The 25,854-nt window shown below is 40.5% G+C and overlaps 1 protein-coding gene across 2 annotated transcripts in view; it reads right to left on the bottom strand.

Annotated features, from left to right (window-relative positions):
- C31H10orf67 (chromosome 31 C10orf67 homolog) overlaps positions 1–25,854 on the bottom strand; it is a 138,711-nt gene that overhangs the window by 15,972 nt on the left and 96,885 nt on the right. For both annotated transcript variants that reach the window (XM_087857621.1, XM_045787082.2), the window contains 6 exons: positions 23,547–23,606; positions 22,749–22,828; positions 22,609–22,674; positions 12,554–12,641; positions 3,723–3,803; positions 3,583–3,640 (listed from right to left, as the gene is read on the bottom strand). In XM_087857621.1, the coding sequence (XP_087713747.1) occupies positions 3,583–3,640; positions 3,723–3,803; positions 12,554–12,641; positions 22,609–22,674; positions 22,749–22,828; positions 23,547–23,606 (433 nt within the window). The remainder of the gene's footprint in view (positions 1–3,582; positions 3,641–3,722; positions 3,804–12,553; positions 12,642–22,608; positions 22,675–22,748; positions 22,829–23,546; positions 23,607–25,854) is intronic.

The raw sequence follows: 25,854 nt of genomic DNA, 5'->3' as shown, positions 1-25,854 counted from the left end.
TTTAGTAAATGAGCTTAGTCCTGATACTTAACTCATATTTATGGATTAATTCTTTCTTCTAACATTTTTAATAGCCATCAAATTACATGCTAAATGATGTTGTAGTTTATGCAAATATGTAGTATATATGGTAATATTATAAAATATGCATTTGAATATGAATTTGAAAATCTTACTAACTTATATTAATTACAGTTAAAATCTAGAAATGATAGATAAAATGATGCTAACGCTATGCCTGAAATTTCTTTAGCTTTTTATCTTTTATTTAAGTTCCAATTTCTTAGGTGATTTGTAAAATTATTTTTGTGTTAAAAACAGGGGCCACTGAACTCCACTCTCAATACTTATTTTTACAAGTTGGTGGAAAACACATTTACAAAAAAATACTTCTCAAGCCCAGAGCTTCAAAGGGTGAAAAGAAAGGTTTTTGACTTATTTCAAATATATCACGATTGTTCCACTATGCTTTAAAAGCCTTTAAAGTCACCTGTTCCACGTGTCTTCCCCCAACGTCTGAGAGAGTGAACAAAACAATGTAATCTAGGTTTAGCTTTGGGTTTCTCCTGTGCGTCAGATACTTATGTTTGAGCTTTCTCTTACTGACAAGCTACTTAAAGGGTCAGTGTTACTTTGAGGTTTTATCTACGAGATTCGTGTCTTTGGGGCTCATTAAGAACATTTCCAAAGATTACAATGTCAATAGCACCTAATTACTGGACTGTGAGAAAGGTCTTCTTGAGTACATAAAATCCGCGGCAGTGCACGGCACACAATGGGCCGCTCAGATCCCCAATTTTATCACCGTTAAGTGGCAAACAAATTAATAATGTTACCTGGGCTCTCTTGGGATCATTACTACTGCGTAAAAACTGCTTTGGAATTTTGCAGACAGTATCATACCTCATTTTTTATTCCCTTATATTAACAAGGATCTCTCTCTCTCTCTCTCTCTCTCTTTTAGCTATTTATCTGCTTTTCTACATTGTATGAGAGACTCCCTGTTGTTCTGTTTAGAAATTTTTTTGGATTAAAACTTGCAACGTAACAAAAAGTCATTTTCAATCTGGTTAGGAAAGCTGTATCACCTGATATAACATTGTTGCAAAGCTATATTTTACGTTTCACTTCACTGTTTTCAAAATACCTACTGCATGTTTTGATACTAATGATCAATTTCGTTCTTCTACTTATGTTGGTAGAAAAATAATTAATGAAGAACCGAGGAGAGACTGGTTCTTTTAAATCACCAGCCCCACCGACTGCTGAGGACATGATGACACTTGTGCGGTGGGCTGAAAGGTAGGTTTGCAGGCTTTACTGGGGGGACTTGGGAAAATATGATCAACAGCTCAGAGGCAATAGGGGTTAGCTAGGCACGTAACATATATCTCACGTAATCCTCATCACAAAGCTATGAGGTGGGGTCACCCTCCCTGTTTTCCACAGCAGAGGGACTTGAGATGATGTCAGTAAGTAAGTGCTTGGAGCTGGGATGGACACTGAAGTCTGTCAGCCTCCATGGCCTCTCTGCTATGTCCCATATTTTCCCCTTGCGCGTGGTTGAGAAGGGGACGACATGTCATGCATGAGTCTTGGCGCAAGTCAATAGAATCGAGTGGTGACAAGCTAGGGCTCTGCGTCCACACTGTCTGGGCTTGAATCCAGCTGTATCCCCCGTTTGTGTTGTAACTCTGGTTAGCCTACGAACCCTCTCTGTATCCAACCCTGTCCTCTGTAGACTGGGGGAAAGCAAGAGCGCCAGCCTCCCCGGGTTTTGTGAGGATTAAGGCGAAAACGTGAAAGACGTTTACGATAGTGCCTACACCCACTCCATGTTATACACAAGTTTTAGAAGAATCTTGTAGAGAGAAAGTACAACCCAGGAACCTCTTGGGTTCTTTGATGCAACACTGAGGATCCTGTTAACAGGGAGGCTAAGTATTCAGTAAGTATTTAAATATTAATATTCTATTTACATAGTCTAAAAAATGGAGCTCAATACAATGGTGACTTTACAGAGTTCAATTCGGGGTCCGTCACCAGATGGGTAATCCCAGTAATCCCCCGTGCTATAGAAAATAATAAATATTGTGTATAAATCAGGTGCATACTAACCATGTGGCTAATTGCCTCTTTAATAATGTATTTGTGAATTAGCTTGAAAATATTAATAATGAATTAAACCCTTTCCTAGGGGCCTGAAGGGGGTACTCGAGCATCTGAAGTATCTAAGAAACTTGGGGTGATTGTTCATGAAGATGATTTGGCCCTTGGAATGTCTAGTGTGGATCCCATCCAGCAGCCATAACTTGTGGGCTAATGAGATACACTTACTCCCCGAATTAGCAAATGAGTAATTCAGCTTTCCTCCTGGCATTCATTTATTCATTTCTATTCATTAAAAATAGAAAATTTATTTCTAGTAAATTTTGGATTAACTGGAGTTCACTTTACCAGAAACTTTTGTTCACCGGATTAATCTCCCCCCCGCCCCATCTTCATAGGGAACAACAGGGCATGTCAAAGTTGTATCAGAGATTTAGTAAAAGAAAGTTCAGGGTTTTGCCCAGAGGCAGTGGGTGTGACCATTGTCACATATATTTCCGCAATGCAGATTCACATTCAGAATGATAGAGATTTGTGGTGCAAGATTATGGATTATGAAAAAGCATTTACATTTCATTTTATTCAGTAAGGGAAAGAAGTGGACTAATAAATTGTAGCAGGATTTTCAGTAGACAGGGTAGAAACAACTATCTTTTGCATTTTCAGGGCTGAGGAAAGGGAGTGACCCTTGTTTCGGCTGGGGGGGGGTACTGCCTTGTATTTCAGGGAAGCATCAAGGTTCATTTGTACCACTGCCAATGGACCTTTGAAAAATGGTTTGCTTGGCTGTGGAAAATCAATTCTGGATGCAAAACCCTCCACTGAATCTTTTGGTGGTATGGGATGCTGCTTTTAACTAAACTCTCTCATTAAAATGTCAGGCCAAACACAGGTTCCAAGTTCAACCATTTAGCTTTGACGATAAATCATGAGAGTCTCTCTTCTAATACATTACGGTGTTTTAGAAGACACTTACTGCGTGGGTTAGAATTTCCCACAATTCAACTGATCTCATCTTATTTCTCTACACTTAGCTAACTGTTGATACCTTTAAAAGGGAGCCAGTCTGCAAGCTAGCAGGGCACGTTGTAGTGTCTGGGCGTTTCTATCCTCTAAACGGCAGCCGTGTGGCGTTGGAAGATTTCTATGTCCCTGGGCAGGTACTTCCAGAACAGATATTACCTATAACGGAAGCACCGCAGAGAAAGACTCTCTGTGGCATGGAAGCCCAGAAGAAAGGCTTCTCTCTGCTGAAGCAGTCTAGTCTTTCAGTTGGCCGCGACCAATATTCAGAAATGCATATCAGCATTCTTTGATTCAGCACATCTACGTATTAGTTTTATAAAGTGGCTGAAAAAAAGCCATGCATTCATCCAGAATTCCAAATGCCTCAGGATAACAAGAAGATGTCAATCTTGACTAAGGACCCATTCTGTGTGTGAACAGTTTTTTTCCAGCAGTAAAGATTCTTACCTTTTGATAAAGGAGAAAAAAATATCTGATCACTGACCACATCCATGTCCTTGTCCATCTGCAGGTAAAGCAAAAGTTTCGTTACTGAGGTTGAAGAAAGCAACCAATTAAGTTTAATAGAGAAAAAATAATCTACCTACCAAAGGTGTATGATCACTTCCAGAAGACATAGAACTTGTTATCAAGTTCCCTTTAGACTGCACAAATAAAGGCTTTAATTTCTGAAAGACACAAAGGTATGTACTGTGTTATCAAGCAGCAGTGATTATCAAATCAAATGGATGTAGGAGTTTCTTTGGCCCTTAATTAGCCAAGATGTGAAAACTAAGCTCCTAATTTATTTGTTTAAATATGGTTGGCAAAATCCTTTCCTTGAAACCCATGTTTTTGTTATTTTTTTTTTCCTGAGAGAAAATTCAAGAAAAGTGTTTTCTTCAATGGCTGTTCTGACTCTATCTTTCCCTTCCCTTCCCTTCCCTTCCCTTCCCTTCCCTTCCCTTCCCTTCCCTTCCCTTTCTTTTCTTGCCTCTCCTCTCCTCTCCTCTCCTTTTTTCTCCTCCCCTCCCCTCTCCTCTCCCTTCCACTCTCCTCCTCCCCCTCCTGTCCCCTCTCCTCCTCTCCTCTCCTTTCTTTTAAGTACAGTTGACACATAGTGTTAGCTTAGTTTCAGGTGTATAACTTAGTGATTTGACCAGTTTGCATGTTATGCTATGTTCACCCCAAGTACAGCTACCCTCTGTCCCCTGACTCTACTTTCTTTGATGATCTCTACCCCATTTGGGGTTTGCAACGTGTCACTGGCCAGGTATCACAGGGCTGTCCCCAGCATCTCCACGCTCCGGGATGCCAGGACAGTAGCGGTCCTGATTCCCAGGAACTGAATGGTGAAAACCCAGAAGCATCTCGAGCCCATGCAAGCAGAATTGTCCCCAGCGTCATTTATTGCAAAGTAAATGACAACGATAAACATGTGAGGGTGAAAAGGACCAAAGGTACACTAAGCCTGTTTATCAGAAAGACACCTGAGGTCCACGGATGTACGCTGGCGATTTAGGTGAAGTTTTCCCTCTTCAGGGCTTCTCTCTTGTTGATTTGTGTGTGTGTATTTTTCTATTCTCCCTAGCCCACTCCCAGTCTGTTCTCTGCATCCGGAAGCTTGGTTTTTGTTTGTTTAAATTCTACGTATAAATGGGATCATATGGTATTTGTCTTCCTCTGTCTGACTTATTTCACTTAGCATAATAACCTCAAGGTCCATCCATGTTATTGCAAATGGCAATTTTCATTCTCTTTTGCGGCCAAAAAATATTCCTTTATGTATATACACCAAATTTTCTTTACCCGTTCATCTATTGATGGGAACTTAGGTTGTTTCCATATCTTGACTATTAGAAATAATATTGCAATAAACATGGTGTATAAAAATTTTCAGTTTAGCGTTTTTGTTATCTTCAGACAAATACCCAGAAGTGGAATTGCTTAATTATATGCTAGTTCTATTTTTTATTTCTTAAGGAACATAATACTGTTTTGCATATTGGTGGCACCAATTTACATTCCTACCAGGAGTGCGCAAGGATTCCCTTTTCTCCACATCCTCACCAACATCTGTTATTGTTGTCTTTTTGGTAATAGTCATTCTAACAGGTGTGAGTTGATATCTCACTGTGTTTTTGATTTGTGTTTCCCTGATGATTAATGATGTTGAACTTTTTTTTTTTAAAGATTTATTTTAGAGAAAGAGTGTGCGAGCAGGGGGAGGGGCAGAAGGAGAGAGAGAGCATCTCAAGCAGACTCCCTGCTGAGCATGGAGCCCATCACTGATAACTTGTAGTTTGCAATATGCTGGTATTCCACATCCTTGGTCAGATTTATTCCCAAGTATTTTATTCTTTTTAATGCAATTGTGAATAGGATTGTTTTCTCAATTTCTCTTTCTGATTGTTCATTATTAGTGTAAAGCAATACAACAGATTTTTGTGTATTGATTTTGTATTGTAATTTTTATTAGTTCTAACAGCTTTTTTTTTAATGGAGTTTTTAGGGTTTTCCATGTATAAAATCATGCATCTGCAAATAGTCCAAGTTTTACTTCTTCCTTTCCAATTTGTTTGCCTTTTATTTTTTTCTTGCCCATTGCTTTGGCTAGGACTTCCAATACTATGTTGAATAACATGACAAGAGTGGACATCCTTGTCTTGTTCCTGATCTTACAGAAAAAGCTTTCAGCTTTTCACCACTGAATGTTAGCTGTGGGTTTGCCATACATGCCCTTTATTGTATGAGGTACATTCCCTCTATGCCAGCTTTGTTGAGAGTTTTTACCAAAAATCGTTGTTGATTTTCTTCAGGAAAAGGAGTGCTTTTCCCGCATCTATTGAGATGATCATGTGAGTTTTATCTTGCGATGTATCACACTCATCGATTTGAAGATGTGAAACCATTCTTGCACCCCTGGCATAAATCACACTGATTATGGGGAATGATCCTTTTAATTACTGAATTTCGTTTGCTAATATTTTGCTGAGAATTTTTGCATCTATGTTCATTAGGGATATTTGGCCTGTAATTTTCTTTTCTTTTCTTTTCTTTTTTTTTGTGGTATCCTTGTCTGATTTGGTATAAGCGTAATGCTGGCCTCATAAAATGTGTTCGGAAGAGTTGCTCCTTTTTTATTTTTTGGAAGAGTTTGGGAAGGGTTAGTATTGATTCTTCTTGGAATATTTGATAGAATTCACCAGTGAAGCCCTCTGGTTCTGGGTTTTTTTGTTGCTGTTGCGAGGCTTATGATTACTGATGCAATATCCTTGCTAGTAATCATTCCATTCAGATTTTCTATTTCACTATGATTTGGTCTTAGTAGGTTACATATTTTTAGGAATTAATCCAATTCTTAGAGGATTTCTATGAATAAATAAGTACAAGACAACTCCGTAGACACAAAAGGCTTAAACTTGAAGCACTAATTCAAAGAGAAAACCGGAATGGCTAATAAACATATGAAAAGATGATCACATTTATTAGTAGTCAGAAAAATGGGGAAAAAGGTTACACACACACAGATACACACACATGCACCGCAAAACCACAAGAAGAAACCATTACATAATCAGGAGACAGACAAAAATTATAGTCTGACAATATCAGTGGCAGAGACAACAAGGAATAGCAGAAACCTTCATCCATTCCTGCAAGGCATAGCAAAGTGAAGATAATACTCCTTCCACAAAAAAAGAAAGAAATTCAAAGACATGGACCAGTTTGTAAGAAATAAATAAAAATTAAGAACTAAAGAAGGGTAGAAGTCATGATTTTATTTTAAAGATTTTATTTATTTATTGGAGAGAGAGAGCCCAAGGCCAGTTGGGGAGGAGCAGAGGGAGAGGGAGAAGCAGGCTCCCCGCTGAGCAGGGAGCCTGACATGGGGCTCGATCCAGGACCCTGGGTTCATGACCTGAGCCAAAGGCAGACGCTTAGCTGACTGAGCCTCCCAGGTGCCCACAGAAGTCACGATTTTTAAAGGGTAGTGAGGTTTAAAAAAAAAAGGATGTAAATGTAGGTACAAATAATTGCTATTTCTACAGTTACAAAAAGAAAAACAGAAGTTAATTAATCAAAAATACTTTTACGTGATAAAAAGAATCCCATAGTAATAATGTAGTTCTTTAAACAGAATAAAACTAACACAGACTAGAAGGAAGGTTGGGATATACTGATGTGGTTAAGGCTGAAATGAAACTTGGGGAACAAAACCATGCATAACTCCTTGTTTTACGCAGAGTGGGTGAAGCCTGAGACTCGATTGCTTCTTGTTGTTGTAACTGCAGAAACCTAGTTCGATTTTACATTACAGTTTACCGTTACAATACAGATAATAAAAGCAAATAAAATGTGTTTCCTATTACACAAGCCAGGAAAAAAAGATAAGAACAAGCAGTCATAAAATAAGGTGAGAAAACCCCCCAAATATATCATTTATGCTGATAAATGCATGTAGTTTCAGTTTTCACATTAAATGTAAACGAGTGTCAGGTTAGATTTAAAGAACTAACATCCAATCATATTGTTACTTGTAAGTTCACAAAAGAAAGAAAAGGACATCGCAATACAAAGTTTGAGCAAAGATGGCAGTAAAATACAGACAAGAGACAGTACGGGTAACAAAATCAGTACCAGACAGGTTAGAATTCAAGGCTAGCAAGAGCCTCACAGGCCATGAATGAACGGTATAAACCATAGCAAAGATAGGACAGGGAAGAGTCTCCCTGAGCTGAGTGGGGAAACATCATAACATATAACAGAAAGCAAAAGCTAGTTCCCAGCTTCATGGCGAGCTTTCGCTTGTTAACTATATCTACTAGCTTGCTATAGGGCATAGCCTCAAAACTAATAAGAAATCTTTGTCATTTATTTATTTAGACCGGATATCTGGGAACTATTTGGGTCTTTGGATTCTGAAACAAACCACTGGCAAAAGAGACTCAATCAAAATCCTAGTGGATATTTTTTAAAGATACTGATTTGCTGATAAAACGGAACACCCCAAAACCAAATAATCCAGTTAAAAAATGGGCAGAAGATGGGGCGCCTGGGTGGCTCAGTCATTAGGCATCTGCCCTTGGCCCAGGGTCCTGGGATCAAGCCCCGCATCGCGGTCCCTGTTCCACTGGGAGGCCTGCTTCTTCCTCTCCCACTCCTCCTGCTTGTGTTCCCTCTCTCGCTGGCTGTCTCTCTCTCTGTCAAATAAATAAATAAATAAATAAATAAATAAATAAATAAATAAATCTTTTTTTTTTTAAAAGATTTTATTTATTTATTTAACAGAGATAGAGACAGCCAGCGAGAGAGGGAACACAGCAGGGGGAGTGGGAGAGGAAGAAGCAGGCTCATAGCGGAGGAGCCTGATGTGGGGCTCGATCCCATAATGCCGGGATCACACCCTGAGCCGAAGGCAGACGCTTAACCGCTGTGCCACCCAGGCGCCCCATAAATAAATAAATCTTAAAAAAAATGGGCGGAAGACACAAATAGACATTTTTTTCAAAGAAGACATATAAATAGTTAACAAATACCTAAAAAGATGGTCAACATCACTCATCATCAAGGAAATGCAAATCAAACCTATAATGAGATATCACCTCGCACCTGTTAGAATAGCAAAAAAAGAGAGAGAGTGAGAGAAAGAAAGAAAGAAAGATTGGTTTGCTTATTCTAAAATGTGTATGGAAATACTAAGGATATAGAATTGCCAAGACAGGGCCCCTGGGTGGCTCAGTTGGTTAAGTGTCTGCCTTTGGCTCAGGTCATGCCCCCAGGGTCCTGGGATTGAGCCCCGCATCTGGCTCCCTGCTTAGCTCTGCTCCGCTCTCCGCTTGTGCTCTCTCTTTCTCAAGTAAATAAATAAAATCTCAAAAAAAAAACAAACCCATAGAATTGCCGGGACAATCTTGGAGAAGAAGAATAAAATGGAAGAACTTACACCACCTGATTTCAAGACTTATTATAAAGCTATATTAGTTAAGATAATATAGTACTGGGTAAAGGACAAATAGATCAACAGAACAAAATAGAGGTTTAGAAACACACTCATATATACATTGTCAATTGAATTAGAACAAAGGAACTAATGAGATGTGAAATTTAATGGGAAAACGAAGATCAAAATCACATCTTAAGTATACGAGAAATGTGGGATATAGGCCACAGAAAACACAATCTGCCGCAGAAAAAAAGAGCTAAGTTGATCTTCATTAAAATTAAAAATTTCTAAAAAAAAATTTAATTTCTGACCTTCAAAAGGCGGTGTTCTGAAAATGGAAGGAAAAACTACAGAATGGGAATAAATATTTGCAATATATATATGACAAAAGACTTGTATCCAGAATATATAACAAAATGCTGTAATTCAATAATAATTAAAAACAGATAAGAATGAGAAGAAGGGGGAATTAAACATTACTGTTTAATGGGTATGAAGCTTCATTTTATTTATTTATTTTAAAAGATATATTTATTTATTTGGGGGGAAGGGGCAGCAGGAAAGGGAGAGAGAGACTCTCAAGCAGACTCCCCACCGTCATGGAGCCGGACGCGGGGCTCCATCTCACAACCCCGAGATCATGACCTGAGCTGAAATCAAGAATTGGACGCTTAACCGACTGAGGCACCCAGGTGCCCCAAAGTTTCCTTTTTGTAAGATGAAATGGGTTCTGGAAATTGGTTTCACAACAATGTGAATGTACTTAATGTTATTAAATGCCCAATTGAAAATGGTTCAGATGGTAAATTTTAAGTTATGTGTATCGTGCCACAATTTTTAAAAAAGACTTGAATAGTCCGTTTTGGAAAGAGGATCTAAAATTAGACAATAAGCAGGGCAAAAGATATTAACATCATTAATTCTTAGGGAATGCAAGTTAAAAGTTCAGTGAGACATTATTTTAGGATGGCTCCACTTTAAAAACTGACCATATCAAGTTGGTGATGATGTGGGTACACAGGAACTCTCCAACACTGTGGGTGACACGGTAATGGAATCCAATCACTCTGGAATATAAACTTAAAAATATATATTCCTATGTCCCAGCTATTCCAGTCCCAGAGTCCGAGAGTTACAAAAACATATTTCTGGAAATAACTAGTATAAGAAAGTTTGTAGCACCTCCCCCCCCAAACAGCTCCTAACTAGAAACAGCCCAGGAGCCCATTTAGAGAATGGATAAACCAATTATTGTTTATTCATACAATAGAATGTTATTCGCAATACAGAGAAACAATGGCTGGCGATGCGCACAGTAACAGGGGTCAATCTTAAAAGCACTGTGCTGAGTTAAAATAAGCCAGACTTAAAAGAGTGCATACTGTATGCTTCTGTCTGCCTAAGTTTTAAGAACAGGTGAAACTAATCGGCAGTGATAGAAATCAGAGCCGTATTTGTCCGGCGTGGGGACGTAACAAAGTTATTGTCTGGAAAGGGACACCAGGGAACTTTCAGGGAGAATGGAAACGTTCTATACTTTCATTTAGGTGATGGCTATACAGGGCAAAACACTTCAAATGATACACTTAATATTTATGAGCTTTCCCATATATATACCTCAATAGTAAGACAATATTGAATCTTTTCTTTCACAGCATTTATTCAAATATGTCATTTAATGTTTGTGATATTTCCTTATTAACAGCTATATTTTCTACTCTGTAAGTCAGGCACTATTCTAATCTCTGCGAGTAGAACAGTTGACGAGATGGACCAGTCCGTGCCCTCGTGAAATTTATAGTCTGTAAAGGAAAGAGCCCTATTCGTCATGTGCACTATCTCATTCCCAGCACGGAGCCTGGTGCTCGGTACGTGTTTACACTCGATAAATATTTGTGGAGTGGCTATAGTGTAGGGAACCAAGGAGAAATGTTAGTTACCCAAAACTCACTCACTCATCACTCTCTCCTTCCCCGCCCCCCCACACCCCTGCCTATTTTTTTCAATATTCGCTATCCACTCTGATGAGTGTCTCGAGCGCCTGTATACTGAGTGGACGCATAGATAAGGATCACGAGCCTGGAATCCCAAAAAAGTAACAGCACATGGACGTATTCTAGGCTGGATGGAGCACTAGCCCCTTCCACAGTAGGGTAGACCGAGGGCAGGGCAGAAATTTTCCTCAAGGAAAGGACTGGATCTATGAATATGCCTGGACTGGTGTAACTTGGAGATTTTAGAATTCGGTTTCATTAAGCCTGGCGAATTCCCCTTTGGACCAGACAGTTTTACCACGTAAACCTAAAAAAAAAAAGCCTGATTTTTGAGTTAGCATGACATTCTCATGGGCCCTCCAATATTTTATTTGTCCAGCTGATTAAATATCTGAAATGAGGATTATTCCAATAGAAACTGCAACCTTCAGTCGAAAGAGGAAAAACCAAAAGGAGAAAAAAGAGAATATAGATTCTTATCTATGTAAACCAGTCTGGGGACGTTTCAGGGGAGTCAATTACGAAAAGCTCAGCAAGGTTCAGATTACCAGGTAATTTAGTTAAAAATTAGAAATAATTTAATGTTCTCTTGCCAGCATTCTTAAATTCTTTCATCTCCTGCAGCAACTGAAAATTTAGAAAATAAAGTCTTAAAGTAAAAAATGTTGAGAAAAACTTTAAGAGTAATTATAGATTGGAAGCCTCCTAAAGCAAGAGCCTGTGTTTTGTATTTCTTGTGCTCTTTCCCACAAACCTTGTCCCAGAATACTTAGCATCGTGACAGGTGTTCAACAGCATGTATAGCACGCTAATTTTCCTACTATTTGAAATTTCCGGGATATATTTCTACACCGGACCTCATTTACCTTTACAATCACAGCTTCCAAATAAAAACATATAGGAAACAGCTTAAAAAAATAGTCTGCTTTAAAATTGGTCTTTATCTACAAGTGACTTTTTTTTTTTACTTTGACTTCAAAGCTGTTTTTCTTTCTTTCTTTTTTTTTTTTAATGATTTTTTATTATATTATGTTAGTCACCATACAGTACATCCCCGGTTTCCAATGTAAAGCTCAATCTTCTAATGTGAAAATGAATGGCTTGGTACTAGGAAACGATTCTTTTACCTCCTTCTTCCCTTTGGAAAGTGACTGGGTACCCGGATCTTGAGCTTTGCTGTTTCCTTACACTCCATCCATGCCCATAAGTGGTCAGACTGACAAATACCTCCCAGCTAGTGTCAGCCCTCTGAAATTTTCGCTTGGTTCTACTGTAGCCCAACCACATTGCATTGAAAGGATTTGTGTGCACATCTGTATCTCGTATCAGGTTGAGCTCTTTGGGCTCAGGCACTCAGTCTTACGTCCGTAGTATCTAGCAGAATGACTGTCCTGTGCTCTCTCCAGACAGGGGCTCAATAAATGTTAAATAAGGACAGAAAGACATGGGCAAATATCATCAAAGAGACAAATAGTATTAAAACACTATATGTACTTACAATATAATTGAAGGACGTATCAGCGAGCACTGCAAACTGACGAAACAATGTGTGCCTAGTAAACATCTCATCTTTAAGGACATGAAAGCTAAAATAAAAGAAATGGTGAAATGAAAATGTATAGAAATCATAAGATAAAGCAAATTAATATTATGTTCATGTTAGTGGAACTACAATTTTCATTGTGAAAGAGATAAAAATAAAAAATTTTAAATATTAGTGTGAATTTGTTACTTCTTTCATTTTTAGGTTTTTTTAAAAGGTTTTATTTTTAAGCATTCTCTACACCCAGCATGGGGCTTGAATGCACAACCTTGAGATCAAGAGTCACGTGCTGTACTGACTGAGCCAGCCAGGTGTCCCTACGTTTTTCATTTTTAAAATTACTTATTTCCCAGCCCTGAAAAGGCACAGAAGCAATGAATGACGACAACCCAGTATCAATGAGTCTCTTGGAGCCCAAACTGTAGTTTTGGGGTTTTTTTGTTTTATTTTTTTAAAAGATTTTATTTATTTACTTGAGAGAGAGACAGGAAGACAGAGAGAGCACAAGCAGGGGGAGGGGCAGAAGGAGAGGGAGAAGCAGACCCCCTGCTGAGCTCCGAGCCAGACCTGGGGCTCCATCCCAGGACCCAGAGACCAAGACCTAAGCCGAAGTCAGATGCTTAACTGACTGAGCCACCCAGGCACCCCCCAAACTGTAACTTTAAAAACATTTCTCCCTCAAATGAACCAGGACATCTTTCGGAAATTGCTGTTTCTAGATCTAGGGCAATAAATGTCCAAGTTGAGCCTGGGACATTTTATTGTTAAGGGACTCATCAAGACCGTGCCAGAACACAGTAGCAAACCTTGAGTAGCAAACCTTGAGGGGGAGGGCTCCCATTGACTTAAGACTGGAGAAATTGAGCATCAAAAATAATGATTATAATGTATTGAAACACAACACATACATTAAAAATTTGGGAAATTCTCAGCCCACCCAGATTGCAAATGATGCCAAAAGGAGGAGATTCCCTCTCAGAAAAGCATGTTCTGGAGACAAAGCCAAGAGCATGCTGGACAACCTTGGGGAAGCCACTAGGAAGGAATGGAAAAAGTCCCAGTATTCAGTCACACGGAGGGTCTTAGAAGAGATTGGGTATGTCTCATGGACCAAAGCCACAATAATGTAACACTGCATAAAACCAAAGAGACAGACAATAACAAATGTTGGATAGGATACAGAGAAATGGGAACCCTCATCCGTTGCTTGTGTAATTGTAACATGGCGCAGACACTTTGGAAAACAGTTTGGCAGTTCCTCAAAATGTTAAACATAGAATCATCATATGACCTAGCTGTTTCTTCCAGGATAGACCTAAGAGAATTGAAAACATGTTCCACACCAAAACCTGTACATGACTGTTAATAGCAGCGTTATCTATAGGGGCCCCAAGGCGGAAATATTTAAAATGTCTAAACACTGAAGAATGGGTAAACAAAATGCAGCATACCCATGCAATGGAGTCTTATCTGGCAGCCGAAAGTAACGAAATACTGCCACATTCTACGACACAGATAAACTTGAAAACATTATGCCAAGCAGAAGAAGCCAGTCATAAATGGTCCCGTAGTGTATGACTCCACGCATATGAAATGTCCAGAACAGGCAAATCCATCGGGACGGCAGGGGATTCGTGGTTGCTAGTGGCTGGCAGTGATGGCAATGGGGAGTGGCTGCCAATGGATACGGAGTTCCTTTATGGGTTGGTGAAAATGTTCTGATTTAGAGAGTGGCAATTGTTGTCCGACTCTGTAAATATACTAAAAACCATCTTTGGAAAGGGTGGTATGTTAACTACATGTCAATAAAGTTGTTATACAATAATTTACTATGTGTGCTAAGAAAATGGAAACTAATGAATAAAGAAGAAAGAAAAAAGCAGAGCAAGGATGACTTTAATATCGCTAGAATGAAGAAAACAGAGCAAACGATTGGTAAAATAGATTAAAAAGATGGTGATTTTCAGCAAAGAATTGGAATCCACTTTAAAAAAATGAGCAGTCATCTTAGAACTGAAACGATCATATATGATATTAAGAACTCGATACATGGGCTGAAGAGTAGAATGGATAGAGGAGAGCACAGAAAGGATTATTCATCTCAAAGGCAGATCAATAAAAAATATATACATTCAAAGTGAAGCCTAGAGAGAAAAGAGTAGGAAACCAGACAGGAATGTAAGAAATATGTGGCTCGTAGTCAAAAGGCACAAGTCCCACATAACTGGAACCCTAGAAGAGGAGAGCTGATGGTTGATGAGTCCGGACATCTCCGGTGGAAGCCAGTGCTCAATGCACTGGCATCGTGAGCACACTAAGGGAGATAATAGCCAGCACGGAATTCTACACTCAGGGAAAATATTCTTCAATAATGAAGGTAAAATAAAGACATTTTCCTATAAAGAAAAGCTGATGGAATTATTTGCAGACAAACCTATATTAAAAGAAAAACTAAAGAGAGCTCTTCGGACAGGAGGGAGATGATCCCAGATGGAAACCCACTGAAAGCCGGAAGAAATAAAGAGCTCACAGAGTTCTCAACATTTGCTGCAACATGGACGGCACTGGAGGAGATAATGCTAAGTGAAATAAGTCAAGCAGAGAAAGACAATTATCATATGATTTCTCTCATTTATGGAACATAAGAAGTAGGATGATCGGTAGGGGAAGAAAGGGATAAAGAAAGGGGGGGTAATCAGAAGGGGGAATGAAGCATGAGAGACTATGGACTATGAGAAACAAACTGAGGACTTCAGAGGGGAGGGGGGTGGGGGAATGGGATAGGCCGGTGATGGGTAGTAAGGAGGGCACGTATTGCATGGTGCACTGGGTGTTATACACAACTAATGAATCATCGAGCCTTACATTGGAAACCGGGGATGTACTGTATGGTGACTAACATAATATAATAAAAAATCATTAAAAAAAAAAAAAGAAAGAAAGAGCTCACAAAGTAAAAATGTTAATGGAAGTGAATACTGACTCTGCTTAACAATAATTGTAATGTTCGATGGTGTTAAACATTTATATGGAATCAAATGAAAATGTGGGAGGGGTTAAATGGAGTTACTATATTCTAAGGTTCTAGAATTCGTTCTTTTTTTTTTCTTTTCCATTGAAATATAATTGATATACGCTAGCCTGTTGGTTTCAGGTGTACAACATAATGATTCTAAGGTTCTAGAATTCTTGGGGAAGTATTAAATAGAAATTTGTAGTAGAGTGTGGTAAGCAAAGGATGTGGGTTAAAATTTCAAAAAGAGAAAGGAATGAGTAACTAATTAGTCAATAGAAGAAAACATGGAATGCAAATACGTTGATGAGTCCAAAAAAGGTGAAAAGGAGAGAAGAAGAAACAGGTTGGCTAAGAAAAAAAAATGTGTTCTGTGGTAGATACAAACCCAGGGATACCAGTAATCTCACTAAAAGTAAACGAAGTAGGCCAATTAAATAAATAAGACTGGCAGATCAGATAAAAAATCCAGCTCTATGATGCTTACGAGAGACACATTCACTAGATAGGTTGAAAGAAAAAAGCTGAAAAAAAATGCACTATGCAATCTTAGTCAATGAAGAGTGATAGTTATATTAATACTAGATGAAGTAGACATTAAGCCAGGAAGCATTTTTATGGCTAGAGAGGAATGACTCATAATGATACATATAAATTATAACTTCATAGGAAGATATCAGGATTCTAAATTGTAGGTATCCAGCAACGTAGCCATAAAATATTTATTTATTTATTTATTTATTTATTTATTTATTTTTATTATTTTTTAAAAGATTTTATTTATTTATTTGACAGAGAGACAGCCAGTGAGAGAGGGAACACAGCAGGGGGAGTGGGAGAGGAAGAAGCAGGCTTATAGCAGAGGAGCCTGATGTGGGGCTCGATCCCAGAACACGGGGATCACGCCCTGAGCCAAAGGCAGACGCTTAACCGCTGTGCCACCCAGGCGCCCCGCCATAAAATATTTAAAGCAAAAATTGACAGAACTGAAAGAGAAATAGATCAATCTATAAGCAGAGTGGAAAATTTAATACCCCTGTCTTAATGGTTGGAACTGCAGCAAAAATTTAAGTATATAAAAGATATAAAACAACACGATGGATAAACTTGACCTAATTGAAATATATAAAACCTTGCACCCAGTGATAGATTTCCTCTTCTTTCTAAGTGTACATGGATCATTTTTTCAAAATCGACCATATGTTGAGCATATGGTATCAAACATTTTAACAGATTGAAATAATTCAGAGTACGTTCTCTGAGCACAGTAGACTTAATCTAGAAACACAACTAGATAATCTTCAACCAGCTGTAAATAAAACATATCACTTCTAAATCAGCCATGGGTCAAAGATAAAATAGCATTTAGAAAATGTTTTATACTGAATGATAGTATGTAACATGCCACAATTCATGGGGTCCAACTCAAGCAGTGCTTAGACGACAGTATATAGCCTGAGATGTATATAGTGGAGGAAAACAATCTGAAAACCAACGATTTCAGCTTTCTTCTTAGGAAGGATAGCAAATCATACACACAGAAAGCAGAGGGAATAAAACAATAAAGATAAGCACAGAAACTAATGAAAAAGAACCAACTATATGAGAGAAATCCAACAAAGGAAAAATGATTTCTTTGAACTAAATAATAAAACTGACTAGCTCTTAACCAGATGGATCAATAGAAGAGAACACAAATTATCAATATCAGGAATGAAAAAGGGAACATCATTTGATCTTACAGATAATTTAAGTATATAATATAAGGATATTATGAAGAACTTTAAGTCAATCAACTGGACACTTTACTGAAAAGGTAAAATCCCTTTTTATTTTTTTCGATTTATTTATTTATTTTAGAGAGAGAGAGAGAGTAAGAGCATGCACGAGCCGGGCGAGGGGCAGAGGGAGAGAATCTTCAAGCAAACTCTTCCCTGAGCACGGAGCCAACGTGGGGCTCGATCTCATGATCTATGAGATCACGACCTGAGCTGAAACCAAGAGTTGGATGCTTAACCGACTGAGCCACCCAGATGCCCCGGTAAAATTCCTTTAAAAAGCCTGATGCAGGGTTTGATCTCACCACCATGAAGCCGAAATCAAGAATCAGATGCTTAACCGACTAAGCCACCTAGGCGTCCTGGAATTACTATTTTTAACTACCACCTATAATTTCAAATAAGGATTTGATGCACGTGAAATGATCAGCATTGTCTCTGGCACTATCTAGTAAACTAAAACATCAATCGTATCCATTCAACACACGCGTAACACGCTAACACACCATTAGCAAACACTAATTTCATTCAGTTTGACAATTTCACAGCAGGCATCTTTGAGATTATTTGTTGCACATATTTTAGCAAAAAAGATGCTGGATTTTTCACATAATGTAACTTTACAACATGAAGGTGATCGCTTGAGAAAGGATCTCTTTCCAAATAACTAAAAGTCTGTCTTTGGGAGCAGTAGGCTGGCTAAACTGCGGAGAGGACTTGGGGTTGAGATATTTAGGAATGGATAAATATACTCCAAGAATGAAGTACACTCCCCTCCGCTAAAAAAAGGACCTTGGAAAATTCGGATAGATCTAAATTCTGAATTTATTTGGTGATCAGAATAGCCTGCTCCCCACACTCGGCCTGGGACACTGCAAGAATCAGGGGGCAAAAAGGATTGCCGCAGCCCTTCAGAGATGTGGACCTCTCTCCACGCTCTGCCACGTGCCTCCCCCTTAAACGGTCCCCTCTGACCCAGAGCCCCCAGTTACTACTCACTGTGGACCCTACCTCTCCGAAGAGCACCTTCAGACTGACACCTTCGTTTGGTGGTCTGCTTAGCTTTTTTCGTGTTCCTTTTCTTTTTTTAAACACACTTAAGTTTTTAGAGGTTCACAGCAAATGGAGAAGAAGGCAGAGATTTTCCATATTCTTCCTGCCCCCCTCCCCCCCCCCCCCGCCATGGACGGCCTCCCCACTGTTAAGAGCGAAGAGAGCAGGACATTTGTTACAATCAATGAACCTACACTGACACATCATTATGGCTCAAAATCCGTAGTTGACATTAGGGCTCGGTCTTGGTGTTGTACACTCCGTGGGTTTTAACAAGGGCGTAATGGCATGTCTTTACCTTTGCAGTGTCATACAGAGCAGTGTCGCTGCCCCCAAGTCCTCTGTGCCCCACCCGCTCCTCTCTCCCTACCCCCACACCCCCGGCAACCACCGATCCTTGTGCTCTCTCCATAGCTTTACAGTTTCCAGAAGGTCATAGAGAATCGTGGCCTTTTCAGACTGGCTTCTTTCTCTTTGTGATATACATTTAAGGTTCCTCTATGTCTCGTCATGGCCTGATAGCTCGTTTCTTTTTAGGTCTGGATATACCCCAGTTTATCCATCCACCTCCTAAGAGACCTCTTGTCTGCTTCCGAGTTTGGGCCGTTATCAATCCAGCTGCCGTCCGCATCCGTGTCTGCTGGCTTTTGATTCCAATTCCCCTCCCTTCCCACCCTGGGAAGCTGCGTCTTGGATCCCCATCAGCTGAACACTCCGCACTCCATGAGTCAAGCCCACACCATCCCGTCGCCTGCCCAGGGCCTAGCTTTTGAGAAGACTGAAGACAGCTGAATTGAGAGGAAGGCACAAGACTCAGAAAAACCACCCAGTGCCCAAGACTCCAGATTTATTCTGATTTGGCTTTGGCATTTCTTGGGAAACTTGAATTTCATAGACAATGAATGTGTCGTGGGTATACTCCCGTGGCAATGAGAGACAACAAGCTGCGAAGGGCCAAATCTTCCTTTTGCCCCACACTACACGCTGACTGGGCTGAGAACAAAGACACGAGACCCTACAGCTGTCAGGGGTGAAACTAACGGGACCGGGGAGGGCAGGTGTACCGGGAAAGGTCCTACGACTCCTGAGACATGTGAGGCAAGCCAGAAGCCTGAGAAGGGAAGGAAGTGGAGAGAGAAGAGGAAAGAAGGAGCAGCACAGGGTTTCTGTTTACCTAACGTTTTCTGTCCCCCGAGTCCAAGAATGAGGGGCTTTATAACAGAAGAGGAGGGAGGGAATCCAGAGCAGGGCGAGCCTGCATGGGCACGTCCTGTCTTCAGCTCTGCTGGTTGGCAATCTCCCTGGGTGGGCCTCTGGCGCTTCCGTGCATGTGGTGAGAGGAGGACCAGGGAAGGGGTGCGGGCACACACCCCTTAGATGTGCACACTCCACAGCGGTGTGGGAAGAGCGAGCGTGTAAGTTATCTGCCACCCGGGAAGCGTCATGGGCAGCAGTGGTCCGGCCAGCCCCAGGAGCTCAGCAGGGAGGACAGGGGGATGGCTCAGGTGGGTGTCGGGTCGAGGGGGGACACTCACGGCAGCATCACTGTGACACTGGGCAGGTGGGGGGCTCTATTCCTGTGCCCGTGTGCCACACCTGCACACCATTTGTGCCGAGAGAAGCGACCATGATGGCATCAGCCGCTGTGCTGGGCAAGCCACACTGAGAGGGAAGACTAGCTCCTGCCCTGGTCGCCCCGCTTAAGTTCCATCTTGCTGGAAATAAAGCCAACTCAGCAGACACAGAAAAGGAGCTTGGGGATGGAAGCTCTGAATTGGACTGGGGCGGAATATAAATCATGAATTGTCTGAGAAATTGTTGCCTTCAACTGTTCACGTTGACTGGCCAAGGTGACGTTTTCCTCTATGAAGCAAAATGACGGCGCTTGATCTAGAATCTGTTCCAATGAAATGAAATGACTATTTTAGCGATACAAATCTGCGACTGCACAGTTTGTCTCCGTCCCACACCACGAGGCAGTAGCCTGGATACACGCACTGTCTGTTACAGACCACCTTCAATGAACACGTGGGGATGCAACCAACCAGAGAGACAGTGCGTCATGTCCCAACGTTATGTCCCGGTTAGTCGATTAAGTGAGAAAGCATATAGAAAATATGTAATCATGCTTGCTGCTGTTCCAAATGTTTAGATATCAACATAAAGTCTGCACAGACCAAAACGATGACTGTCAGCATCTTGACCAAGAGCAAGTCAACGTGAAGTGAAACTGAGACATTCTTGCAAACGGTCATTGAAATACAGGATGAATCCCAGTGGGTCAGACACACGGTAAATATTAAGAGTCAGAGTGAACCCCACAGGGACACCTGGGTGGCTCAGTGGGGTCAGTGTCTGCCCTCGGCTCAGGTTGTGATCTCTGGGTCCTGGGATGGAGCCCCGTGATGGTCTGGGTCCCCACTCAGTGGGGGGGGGGGTCTGCTTGTTCCTCTCCCTCTGCCCCTCCCCTGCCCCGCTTGTTCTCCCTCTCTCTCTCTCTCTCAAATGAATAAATAAAATCTTAAAACAAAAACAAAAATCCAAAGTGAATCCCACAGAAATAAGTCAGGGAAAGAGAGTCTACTCGGTTTCAGAGATAGTCCAAAATCCGTGTTTGGGGAAATGAAATTAAGCGCAAATGTAAGCCAGTCTCTGTCTCCTGTTTCTCACCTGTATCTATAGTCTATCCTTAGAGTAACGTAGGAGGTCGTTAGGGCAGGTATTCATATGCACATTTTTCAGAGCACAGAGTGTCATCAGCACAGACGTGAAGCACGAGCAGGAGTGCAAATCAGAACATTTTACCACAAGGAGGAGAACTTTCTCTCACCATCTGGTGGTATTTCTGCTAGCACGTGGATTCTCCCTGTGCCACCTGGGACTCTTCAGGGTGACGTATGCAGCAAGGTTAGGATTTTTTTTTCTCCCTCTCTCTCATGCACACTCCCAATAACGGTGTATGCTTAGGAGGTGCCGTGCAAGTGTGGGGCATTATCGCCCTACGACGTCCTGTGCGTCTCGTGCTTGACCTCTGACATCAGACCAACGCTGAGTCCATGCTGTCTTGAATGCTCCTTGACTGGGGGAATATCTTGCCAAGGAACTTCCAACATGTGATAGAGAAGAGAATCTGGGCGACATTATGGCCGGAAACAAGGGACTAGAGTATAGATGTTTTAAGTTAACATGTTAGGACAAGGAAAAAAATAGGCATTTTCTCTACTTGGTGTTGCTATTAGCCTTTCCAGAATTTTACAGTAGTCACTTACTGCACTTTCAAAAAGACGAAGGTGACATAGGGAAGATAAATTAAAATGATGATGTGAGTGAAAAACAGATCTGGTGCTGTTTTGTTTGTAAAAGGGTAGAGCATTCAGTATATAAAACAATGTTACAAAGAAGATCTACACCAGTTAATATCATCACGTGCAAATGAACAGGAAACTGTTCTAATAGCCCTATGAGGGAAGATGACTAGGTGGGTCGGATTAAACCAGGTATCAAGAAGAGGCTGTCTGGGGGTGCCTGGGTGGCTCAGTCGTTAAGTGTCTGCCTTCGGCTCAGGGTGTGATCCCAGAGTCCTTCCTCTCCCACTCCCCCTGCTTGTGTTCCCTCTCTCGCTGGCTGTCTCTATCTCTGTCGAGTAAATAAATAAAATCTTTAAAAAAAAATAAAAAATAAAAAATAAAAATTTTTAGTCATTTCAGGGGTGCCTGGGTGGCACAGCGGTTAGGCGTCTGCCTTCGGCTCAGGGCGTGATCCCGGAGTTATGGGATCGAGCCCCACATCAGGCTCCTCCGCTATAAGCCTGCTTCTTCCTCTCCCACTCCCCCTGCTTATGTTCCCTCTCTCACCGGCTGTCTCTGTCAAATAAATAAATAAAATCTTTAAAATAAAAAAAAAAAAAGAAGAGGCTGTCTGTCCTGTTGATCCTTTAGAATCGAAATACGGAGCTAGGGCATGAAATAGAATCTTGAATTCTTTTTTCTTTGAAGTGACTTTGACAACTCTTCTATTTTAAGCCAATTATTTTGCATTTCTTGCCAAAGGTGTATGCTGGCATTTTATATTAATTAACATGCACAGAAAAATGCAAGGCTCCCAATTACCTTAAAAGATGATTAGTCACATTTTTATAAATAGAATTTGTAAATATCACCACATACCTATTCCTGAGAATGTAGAATTTCTTTTCCCAGTTTTTGCTTATCTGTTCTGATTCTTTCTTAAATCTGTAATAAATTCATAGATGGTTAAATGTTGTCTTAGCTACAAATGAACAACTATGCTTCATTATTACCAGTACCTTTCTGTCTTCTTTCTCTCATTTTCTAAATTAGCCTTTAGGACTTGTATTTGCTCCTCCAAAATACGTGTGTCTTCAATCTTTCAATAGAAAACGCATCACAAAGTGAATTACGTGAACAATACACTCTGTTTCTCCATAAATCTGAAAAGCTATGTCTATTACATAGCATGCATATTCCACCTATCAAAAATAATTTGAGGGAATAGTGAGTTACATTTACTTGCAAATCCCCACAAATTGCAAGAGTTAAAGATCCCATCCTCCATGGCCTGTGATTCACTTAAAGGCAGCCCGTTCTAAGCAATATTACAAAGCAATCAAAACTTATCTTCATGACCCCTCCCCCTACCAGGTATCCCTTTTTCTAAATCTCGTTTTCCCTCTTACTGTGACCTCTCCCACTCATGATGGGCAGGAGCTGCTCCAGTTACTCTATTTTCTTTCTTTTTTTCTTACCAAAACTGTTCTCAGGAAAGGATCTGACCAAATCAATCACATAAGAGCTTTATGTCATCCATTTCTCAGGATTGTTTATATTTTACAAGGGGACAAAGTTTAGCAAAAGGAATGAATCCCTAACAGTAGAACCATAGGCATACCACAAATGAGAGCGATTTCTTTGGATCCAGCCAGGATGTACCCCAGAATCAGACTACAGTGGGAATCAGGTGATTTGTCTCTTCTTAAGACTGACTCTCGGTGTAGCTTTCAAAATCATTGCCACTTATTAAGAATAGGCAGCATCAGTATAAACAATAAGCATATTAATAATGGTCATATTAGTCATTATTATACCTTAGCCACTGACACTTTCTCCGCTTCTTCGTGTACCGCAGCTGGTTTTGCGTGCCTCACCTGGCGTGAAAGTAAACCAACGTAAATATAGCATTTCAAATCAGTGCATAAAGATGTGGTTTTTTTCTGCAGCTTGGCGAAAGGCAACTGAGCCTTAGAATATGCCAACCATAGTCCCGCAGGGGCCTTCTCTGCCTTCTCGAATGTGTAAAGCCCATTTGCAACTAGACAATCACGGACCTTTAAAACCAACTTTCCCACTACCATCTTTTTAAAGTGCATTTCTCTACACTCATATATTGGCCAAATTTTACTATTATACTTTTTTTTAATGAAGTGAGCAGTTATTACTCAGTGAAGTCACAAACTTCAAGAAAACTTCATTTTAAATGATGATCATAATGACTTTTCTCTACTGTTTTCTCTCTGATGATAGACTGAACATAAAAATCTGCTTGGTTAGCTATCTCTGTGTTCCTACACAAAGACAAGAAAAGGTGCTCCTTGTTACCATGACTACCTCTCTGGTGGGTTCTGTGACCCAAAAGGCCCTGAACCTGTTGCCCATCTTGGTGAGGTGGGCCCCACCCAGGAAGGTCTAGAGTCAGGTCCGGAACAGGAGCTAGAGAGTTCTGCAGAATAAAGTAAAAGGAACTTAGAGCTAGCTCCCTTTGAGTAATTGGAAACACTGGGAAGAGAGAGAGAGAGAGATAGAGAGAGGGAGAGAATGGCCAGGCAAGGCCACAAGGCTTGGTGGTGCTAGCGTGTGGCAGAGTCGCGGGTGACCAGTGTCCAGGGGTGATGGCCACTCTTCAAATTTGACATGGCATCTTGGTGATGCCTGGTCCCTGTCACTTACCTTCTTCAACCTCCTCAGATTTACATATACAAAGGCATCCTGTGAGTGGGTCCTTTTAGTAGACATCGCAGACTTGGACTGAAGTCAAGGTCAGATTAAACAAAATGGGAAGCAGAGCACCGCGAAATTCGGCAACTGACTTAGTTGGATGGAGGAAGGAGCCAGACATGGCGACAACCACCGGACGAGGCCATGGGCATTGGCAGAAAACCAGGGACATGCTCGGGGCTGCCACAAAGCACAGAATGTGGGTTTGAACCAATTCTATCTGTATCTGAAGGAACAGAGAGAACCCAGCCTGCCACAAATAAAAAATAACAAAATTTATAATAACAGCCATAAAAGCTAGAGTTTATTGAGTGCCTATTACGTGCCAGGCACTTCACATTATTACCGTTTCTTTCTATATACTAACCTATTGACTTCTTCATATTAGTTTTTTAAACAGATTTTATTTGACTGAGGGCACATGCGTAAGGTGGGGGGAGGGGCAAAGGGGGAGGAAGAAGGAGAGAATTTCAAGCATACCCCATGCTGAGCACCAGCCCCAGTAGGGGCTCAATCCTAGGACCCCGAGATCAGGACCTAAGCTGAAATCAAGAGCCGGCGCTCAATTGACTGAGCCACTCAGGCGCCCCTCATATTACTTTAGATTTTTTGCAATAGGTAATACATGCATTTTTTATTTATTTTTTATTTTATTTTTATTTTATTTTTTTTAAAGATTTTATTTATTTATGTGACAGAGAGACAGCCAGCGAGAGAGGGAACACAAGCAGGGGGAGAGGGAGAGGAAGAAGCAGGCTCCCAGCCGAGGAACCCGATGTGGGACTCGATCCCGGTACACCAGGATCACGCCCTGAGCCGAAGGCAGACACTTAACGACTGCGCTACCCAGGCGCCCTACATGCATTTTTTAAATGAACTGCAAATAGCATACACGAACCTGAAACTCTCACTTCCCAGAAGCTAAGGTTTTGTTTGCTCAGTGTGTTTTGTTTTCATTTTTCTCATCATTATTATAAATAAATAACAGCCTTTATTGACTTGGTCTTCTCCACAAATAAAGATTCAGAATTTAAAGCTTTCACATGACCTTCTACCTGCTCTCTCTCTCCCTCACATGCCTGGATTTTTTTTTTTATTTGCAAATGTTTAGCTCATATCATAGTTGTCTTTATTATCATTTCAAAATATGTAAACTTCTGTATTTTGATTTGTTAACTCCCTACTGTGAAAGATGGGAAATTTATTTAGTCTTTTTCTTTTCTTTTCTTTTCTTTCTTTCTTTCTTTTTTTTTTTTTTTTGCCCAATACTCTTCACTCTCACAACCTCCCAGTTTTTGGAAGGAATTATGTTTACGTTGTTAATGTCTATAGGATTGTTCTCAAACTATAATTAAGTGCCCCACACTTTATCTACAGTCTGATTCTAAAACGCGTTTCTGC

Source organism: Ursus americanus, chromosome 31 (assembly GCF_024610735.1).
Source record: "Ursus americanus isolate L20-20 chromosome 31, mUrsAme1.1.p, whole genome shotgun sequence".
Taxonomy (NCBI): domain Eukaryota; kingdom Metazoa; phylum Chordata; class Mammalia; order Carnivora; family Ursidae; genus Ursus; species Ursus americanus.
The sequence above is the reverse complement of the archived record's forward strand: the minus strand, read 5'-3'. Positions and strand labels throughout refer to the sequence as shown.